Here is an 8420-nt window from a genome sequence, read left to right as displayed (position 1 = left end):
CAGCGACGCCGCTATCTTGCAACTAAGTTGTTGCCAAGATGTTGAAGGCGATAAACACACACGATAGAGTCCACATGGGCTTGTATATTTTTATGTAAGTGAATGCGTAACTGTTTATTTAACCGTTATGACACTACAAATAAATTTTGTTAAACACTTATCAAATCATAACATCACTAGAGGAGACACCTCTTCTCTTGCTGATGGGAAATAGTTAAGTGAATGCACCCTATAAAACTCAATCACTATCAACATTCAAGTAAAGTATTGTGCAATATAATATTAATAAACGTATTTTCAGTTTATTCAGATTGTCTGTATCACTTTTTATTGTAATATACTTATTGATCAAATTTGAGTCGGACTCAAAACTAAAATACATTTTCAGGTAATTTAATACAAATCTTTGTTGTTGCCCTCAAAAAGACATCTTTTGATTCAACTCAGGAATGCCAATGTTTCATCCTATTTTCCATACACTTGCTATGTATGAGCTTCGGCTGGGAAATTCATTCTTCGACAGTTGACTCTCTAAAAACAGCAGCATTGTCTGAAAAAGCGAAAGACTTGAATTAGATAAGGACATAGATGGATCAGAATACATTTGCGAAGAACTTCTTAACTAATAAAATAAGATAGTTAATAGAAATGAATCACAAAAAATTCCAAATTTTCAAAAAATAAGAAGTTTTTGATAACTTTGTCGGTATTCGAACCAAAATGTGGACCTATTTTAAAATCAATGTGTTCGGCTGCAGGTAGACACTGGGCTACCATAATTGTTTCAGGGAAATGCACCAACAGAATTGCCGTAGCTATTTCTTTCGCGCTAGTCATATAGGTTCCGTCACATCTTTTAAAGACTAGTACTGCGTCAGTCCTACCTTTAGCCAGAGCCCTGTGCAGCCTTGCTGCCTCTGGTGTCGAGGAAACGTTTTCATACAAATTTCTGAAATTCTGCTGTTTATCACCTTGTTATAAGCAAACAGTCTGCTTTCCAGATCTAGTGACGTATCCCGATAGGTGACCCAATTGCTGTTCTTTGTAATCCGTTTGCGGGGAGTTGCGTGACCTCTACACTTAGTCCGAATTTCATGATTCTGTGATCCAACATAGAAGGTTCTGATGACACTCTCCACTGTGAAATCAATCGAACTATGAGTTCATTACTCAGGGTGATGTCCAGCACTACCCTTATATTTTTAGTGACGAATGTAGGTTCACAGCCCACATTCTCAATACTTAAACTAATGCTAATAATTAATTCAATAATACACTCACCCTGCGTGTTGTCCTATTCTGCGTGGCGTGCGTTTGCATCGCAACCCAGAATCAGGGGCAATCTATTTCTCCTGCAGTAGTCTTCACAGCCTCTGTAGGTGCAGATAGTGATAGTGTGAGGAAGTCTACACCTCCGTTATCCTTTGGCCTGCACAGCGACTAGGTCCTGTGTTTGGAAATCTAAAATATAGAATAAATCAATATTGTTCCTAACTACTATACAAATTGTCCCTGACCTTTTCTTTGTGGAACCATGGCTCGTGTATTAGCAGAATGCCCAGGTTATCCGATGTAAACCTGCAGGTTCACCTGGGCAACTTTCGCATGGCTGACGACTATAGGATCTCTTTTATGAGGTACCCGTCCTCATCTACGCTGTCCTTCGTAGTATCCTCGTTTACCAGCACTTTCTCATCATTTCCGCTCTCCTTAGTAGCGTTGGACCTGTAGGGTCTCATGACTACCGAGCTGAACCGGTAGTATAGGCGATAGCGCTCCTTCCGGATGAATTTATAGGCCTCATCGTCCACACAGATATTCAGCCTCCATCCAGAATCCTCAACTTTGCTATATACCACTCGCCAGGAGGAGGTATTAATTCCCCGGTTTTGGTTCTTGATGAGCCGTAGAGCAAATTCATATGGTTTATCGGCAGACCTGGGGAGGAACACAGTCATGGTGTGCATGGGCGGAATGTCTTCTCTCTTCTTTGCGCATAGGACGGGGCCGTTCCAGCCTAACAGCTTGGGAGCGATCTCCCTTAGCCAGTTAGCACTTCTTTCGTCCTTGCAATCCACCTGTAGCATACTGTACTTAAAATGCACCCCATGGAAGGACACTGGGTACCCACACCCTCTGTACACCTCTTCCATGAGGAGATCTTGTAGAGTGGTAAGCTCCTCTGACCCTATAGTCTCCGCCGGGTAATTGAGAGGCAGCACAACCATCTGTATACCTTTTAAAGCAACCGCACATCTGCGGTGTTCCTTAGAAGCCCGTGGAGGATTAGGTGCGGAGAGTAGCCCTCCAGCTACCTGGCCATAATCAACCTTCTGCCGTTTAGAGTTCGGTGGCTCCTGTGGCGTTATGTGTTCGCTTTTGCGTTTCGTGGTGTGTATCTTCGGAGGCGCCGTCTTTTCACTTCCGCAATTACTGGATGGATTGGCGTTGAATGGATCATGGATTCGAATCCCGCTAGTCCCTTTGCTAACGGATATGGTATTTCCGGCCTTACGTGCCCTTGTAGTGGCGCTGCCTCTGATCCTGTTAAGGGCCATCTTCTCGGCCTCGTCAGGAGTTCTTCCGTCCTGGAGATGCCTCAGGTACCATTTAAGGCAGGCACCGCTCATTCCCCTTCTACGAGGGTCATCGTGACCACCTGGCTGACCAGCTGGTGGTAGAGGCGGTAGTCTGCGTCTTCGTTTCCTTTTCCTCTTTCGACTACCCCCTTCTCCGGAATGCGAGCAGGTGAGCCTGTTTGGGGGTGCTATGGTGGTGTTCGTCACATTTCCAGGGACCGCAGTGGATGTCGTCTGCTGAGCGCCACTGCAGGAGGGCATGTCGATGTCATCCTCCCTGATAAGCTCTTCAAATAGCGCACGATCCTCTAGCGATAGGGCATCCAGGAAGCTAAACAAAGGTTTAGCTCCTGAACACACCTTACCTGCACCGGTACTGTTGTCATTGCCGTTGTCCTTTGCCGTCTGCTGTGGTTGTTGCCTTGTCGTAGTAATTGTTGAAGTTGTGTTTGTTGTATTGTTGTTTATCATCTTGTTCTTACGACCCTCGGCTCAACGCGGTGAGCGGTCGGGTCTACATTTATATAGGGGAACACAAAGGTCCGCCGCGCCAGAGCCCCTTGACGCGGTAAGGCCACCATTACTTCCCAATTCGGCCCGATGTTGGGAAGGCTCCGTTAGAATACAGCCGAATTAACCTCCTGGCTGCAAATCATCCAATGGGCACGGGAGTCGCATAACACCCTGGATTAGGAGGTGGCAGATCTTGGTTGCCGCACGCATACGTCATCTGACAACCCGCCTAAGGAGTGCAAGGCAGCACCGCTCACACCGGTTGGAAGGTGCAGAGTATACCATGCGACTTAAGCCCCTGCACCACGACAAGGTGCCTGCCATTCGCAGAGGAAAAAAATGAACTAACCACAGCATTGATGTTTGAGGATTATAATTGCACTAACAAATTGCAGATACAAAAACAGCAGTTACGGCCGATATGGTGGGCTATTGAATAATTGCTTTCAAGTACATACATTCGCATAATAAATTGAAATAAAAAAAAAAAACATTTTTCAACAAAATTCAAATAATAAGCTTGGAATATATCGTCACCTGAAATGCAAAATAACGTATCATCAAAAAATTCGAAATTGAGTGTCTTATTGATTACGCTTCACCACTTCAAATTACAAAGATAATATAACATATGTTCAACATTTTCAGGTTCTGCACTCAGATATAAACCAGTTTTAACCAATATTAAATTTTTTTTTCACTCATGTTCCATTTTATTGCGAGTTTCATTCATGCCACTTTACATTTCCGAAAATGTTGTTACGTTATTTTGCATTTCAGGTGACGATATGTGAAAACATAAATACAACTCACATACACCCACAACAGTCGAGTCTAAGTAACCGGAACGGACAACGATTTTTTTCGACACTCGGCACTTTACGTCAAAATTACATCTGGAACGTTTTCTGGCGCAATAACAACTCGCATACCATCATAGCACTGTGCTATCTTGGCTATGTGAACGCATTTCTGAGTAACTAGCCTGTAAAACTTTAAATAATGTCTGATATTTCTAATCTCATATACACTAGGCTTCTTCCTATCAGCCACATACGTTGTTTAACAAATTTAAAATAAGCACTTTTCCAATATAATTTTTCTAACAGATTCTCATTTTAATAATTTTGTCATTTTAATTATAATTCACTGAGATCTTTTGTAAATTTAGCTTATGACTTTGGTATTAAAATTCAATATCTGCGGCATAGAACAAATATTTTATCTGTCATTCACTATATCACTCTTTTCTTGATTTCTTTTCGGCAGAGCAACCATTTTCGGTTTCCTCAAGCAAAGCACATATTTCCTTGCACAGGCGATGTAATGGCAAGCCCATAACACAATAATAATCACCTTCAATTTTAGCAATTAAGGAGCCACCAATTCCTTGTATGCCATAGGCGCCCGCTTTATCGCTGCAAAAATAAATGATGAACATTGTTATTGAATACAAAATTTCTTATTTCAAATACGAATTGAAATACTTACAGCGGTTCGCCGCTATCAACATAGTCCTGAATTTGTTCTTTGCTTAATTCACCGAAGTATACATCAGTAGTTTCTGTAAAATGTCGACTGCCTTTACTGTGACGCAGCGCAATACCCGTATGCGTGCGATTGCATTTGCCTGAAAGACTGCAACAACATTGGAATCACTGTTAAGATTATTAAATACAATATAAATTTTTTTATTTTGCCGCAGAATCACTTTTATTTAAAGCAAACTGTGTCAAGTCTATGTTTATGCAGCGCACTTGCTTTCCTACCACTTACTTAGTCAGCATGCGAACAGCATCGGCAGCATCCTTTGGCTTGCCATAAACTTCATCACCTAACGTGACCATTGTGTCTGCGCCTATAACCAGTAAATCTGATGAAGGATCAGCGGCATGCAAGCGTTGATACACCTCTTCAGCCTTGCCATCAGCAGTAGCTTCAACAAATCCAGCGAATTCCTTGAAATCATGATAGTCCAAATTTTCTTCAAAGTTTGATGGACATAACTCAATATTGAGTCCCTGTAAGTAGTGATATTAGTAGGTAGTTTTATAATGACCTCTAATAAAAATGGTTAAACCCACAATGGATTTTATAAGTTCCTGCCGCCGAGGAGAACTGCTTGCTAATACAATACGCTTTTGCGCTAGCAAATGTTTAACCGTTGCCAACATTATTTAATACGTATTTGTTATTAGTAAAATAACTGTAAGTTCAAAATAAAAACAGTATGATAAAATAAACAGTATGATAAAATGAATACCACGCCTTTACACTGAGAATTATTATTGCACTTAAAACGTGTCTTCATCTATACCGTTGACATATTATGAAATTTTACGGCAAGACGGCTATCTATTCAGCAAATATGTAAGCTACATGTTACTGTTCACTTGTCCATTTCGTTAACAGTATGTCATATATTGGGTATACATTTACAGTCTGTTAAATGTAACAAATGCATTTCTCAGTGAGTATGATAGCGAAATGTTCCGATATCTACATGTTAATGTAAACAATAACAGTATTCATTCAAATAAAAAACGAATTACTGTTGACAATAAAACATAAATTATATAAATAATAGTATTCATTCAAATAAAAAACGAACTACTGTTGACAATAAAAAATAAATAAAAAAATTTTAAATTGTGATATTCCAATGCACTTTCTCCTTATATATACTTGGGTTAGTAATACCTCATTCATAAACTGTTCCCTTAACTGGCAATGCCCATTAGTTTCTTTCCATTATGGTATGTTCAATGCTGCTTAACTTAGCAGCTGTCAAAAAACAGCTGCGTGGCTGTGTTTCTAAAGCAAAAGCAACACCGGCATTCTGTTAGAGCAAATGAAATCAATAGATTTTTTCAATTGCAAATATGTTGTTGTTTCTTTTTAACATGCAAAACTAGTTATAACTTTCTTGATATAAATTTAGAATTTGACTTTTTCTTCCGTGTTATAGCGATTGGAATTTAGTACTTTGGTAAAATTCAGAAGAGTTTGTTCAAACGCGTTTCTAGAGTTACCGAAAAGTTGAAAGTTTATTTTAAATTGTGTGCACTGAATTGTGGATTTTCTGCAATTTCAAGTATACTCAGATAAATACGTGTGAAATAAATTTGTTTAAAACCGTCTATTGTTGAAGGTGATTCTGCTATAGGAATTTGTTAGCAAATCTTCGGTATCAATTTGCTGTTGAAAATTGAGGTTATACGCCCGTACCCATTGGAGTGTAGCGGCGATTGAATATTTCTTCAGTGACTAATAAGTAAAATTACTGATGAAAAATTTGTTAATTAAACAGTAGTGTTTTCATTTAAACTCTTGTTAAAAAGAGTAAGGTATCAACCATATATTGCCAATGCATTTTGTTAACTAGTAGTCTTGGCAAGTGTTTGTGTATTAACAAGTGTCTAGTGTACGTTTGTATTAATATAGCATAATTGCATTGACTTAAATCGAAAACATTTCTGGTGCGCGTTCAATAAAAAAATTTCTGTAAATTAAACGTCCATTCTGTTTAGGCGGACGCAAATGTGTATGGCTATTGTGGTAAGTGAAAAGAAAAATTTATCTACATATGTATAAGTAAAAATTAAAAAGTATTAATAACTATGTAAATGTACTTGTTTTCTACTAAAAATTAAGTTGTAATCACAACGTTCTCTATTTCTAATTATAACAATTTCTGGTTTGAACTGGATAAAATATTCCAATTAACTTTTCTTTTGGTAAAATTTATTGGGTGCTGTTCGCCATGCGTTATAATGCGCACTCGCTCTTTCTCGTGTCTAATCGGTGCATAACAGCAATGTATCGCGCGGTAGCTCATCACTCACATTTGTGTGTGTGGATATCGTACGGAATTTGTATTTGTTGCTATATTTGCATTCAATGCAAGTGTCAGCTCCAGTGTCGCATGCGATTTAAGAAATTGTTAAGAATTATTAGAAATTACTAGCACATTCGTGAATGTTTACTGTTTTGCTTCGAAAGCACATGAATAATATTAGAAAATAACGAATTTTAAATAATTAAGCATTAAAATATTATTTTCTTGTTGAAAACTAAATTACTTATTATCATTGCCTTCTAAACAACTAATCACAATATTTTAGTAAGTTATTTCGCAAATTTTGTAATATTTCGCCAATTGGCATTTTGAAGTTGTGTATATAAGTACATGAACATATGTTTGTACATATGTATGTCCTTATATCTCAAAATAAAAAGTTAATGACGCACGACTAGCCAATGGTTATAGGTATGTACATACTTATGTTTCAGCATGTGCGTCTTCAATTACACATTTACGTAAGTAAATTTTCTCAATGACGTCATTAAAAAGCTAAAAGTAAATGTAACGTTGTTGTGCGCAACAAGTGGAGCAGGTCATATTGCTGATGGCTGTAAACAGATAACAACATAAGTACATCCATATGTACATAAATGAAAATACATAAATACTGACATACACACATATGTACATGCATAGATACATACATACATATGTATCTATTGATGAAGAACTTAGCTACTTACTATATTTAACACGTTAACTTTTCCGTATATGGATACTCTTTTAACTTCTGTAAGCTAAATAAGGTAAAATGTTTACCACGAAATACAACCAATAATGTGTTACACAATTTTCTTTAGTTTTGTTATTCGTAATAGAATATAATATGAGAAACAAATCCAAAGCTGTTTTCTGTTTATATTTTTTTTTTACTTTATCTAAGTATTTTGTAGCAATTGCAATTTGTTGCATACTGCTGCACTCAAGCAAATACAGTGTTGAAATTTCCAAACAAAAAAAGAAACCGAAAAGGAGGTTTTTATGCCAAGGCAAACTGCTGTCAATTTTCAAAAGTGTGGCTATGAAATTGTAATTACATTTATTCGCCGGCTGCATTTTGTTTGTTGCCATAGAAATCATTGAACGAAAATTTATATGTACAAATATTACAATTTAATTGTGTAAAGTGAGTTGAAAAAGTTTACGCAAAAATTAATGAACTTTCGTTTAATTATTTGCAAGCTTTTTTTTCTTTAAATATGCTGATATAATATTGCTTAGTTCATTATATGCATATCCTAGAGCTGTTTACAATACTTTAGTTTAAATTTGTATTATAATTTATATTAATTAATATTAACAGTAATACCATATATACCATACCATAGTTGCAAAATTTTAAGGTAAAATTATAAGTTTTATTGATTGACATCATTTTATATCACCTTTTTATGAAACAGCTGATTGCTATTGTTTACATTAATGTGGGTCACTCTGTATTTTCCATTAGGTGCTATAAATGT

General features: G+C 37.2%; 1 protein-coding gene across 3 annotated transcripts; it reads right to left on the bottom strand.

Annotated features, from left to right (window-relative positions):
* Positions 1-294: 294 nt before the first annotated feature.
* LOC105222029 (dTTP/UTP pyrophosphatase) lies at positions 295-5492 on the bottom strand. 3 transcript variants are annotated; one of them, XM_011199195.4, is made up of 7 exons: positions 5356-5492; positions 5177-5298; positions 4869-5113; positions 4584-4730; positions 1518-4510; positions 1282-1461; positions 295-550 (listed from the first exon to the last, which is right to left on the bottom strand). In XM_011199195.4, the coding sequence occupies exons 2-5, from the start codon at positions 5264-5266 to the stop codon at positions 4333-4335; spliced, it is 660 nt and encodes a 219-aa protein (XP_011197497.1). In that variant the 5' UTR covers positions 5267-5298; positions 5356-5492; the 3' UTR covers positions 295-550; positions 1282-1461; positions 1518-4332. The 3 variants fall into 3 exon arrangements, with proteins under 3 accessions (XP_011197497.1, XP_011197499.1, XP_011197500.2); XM_011199197.3 differs by having other exon boundaries at positions 5367-5469; XM_011199198.3 differs by lacking the exons at positions 4584-4730; positions 4869-5113; positions 5177-5298; positions 5356-5492 and having other exon boundaries at positions 1518-3436.
* Positions 5493-8420: the final 2928 nt, after the last annotated feature.

This window comes from Bactrocera dorsalis, chromosome 1, assembly GCF_023373825.1.
Source record: "Bactrocera dorsalis isolate Fly_Bdor chromosome 1, ASM2337382v1, whole genome shotgun sequence".
Classification (NCBI taxonomy): domain Eukaryota; kingdom Metazoa; phylum Arthropoda; class Insecta; order Diptera; family Tephritidae; genus Bactrocera; species Bactrocera dorsalis.
This window is presented reverse-complemented; position numbering and strand designations above follow the sequence as displayed.

What these genes read in the sequence shown, in the direction of transcription:
- LOC105222029 (XM_011199198.3), bottom strand. Translation starts at nt 3,050, where the DNA reads ATGATAAACAACAATACAACAAACACAACTTCAACAATTACTACGACA.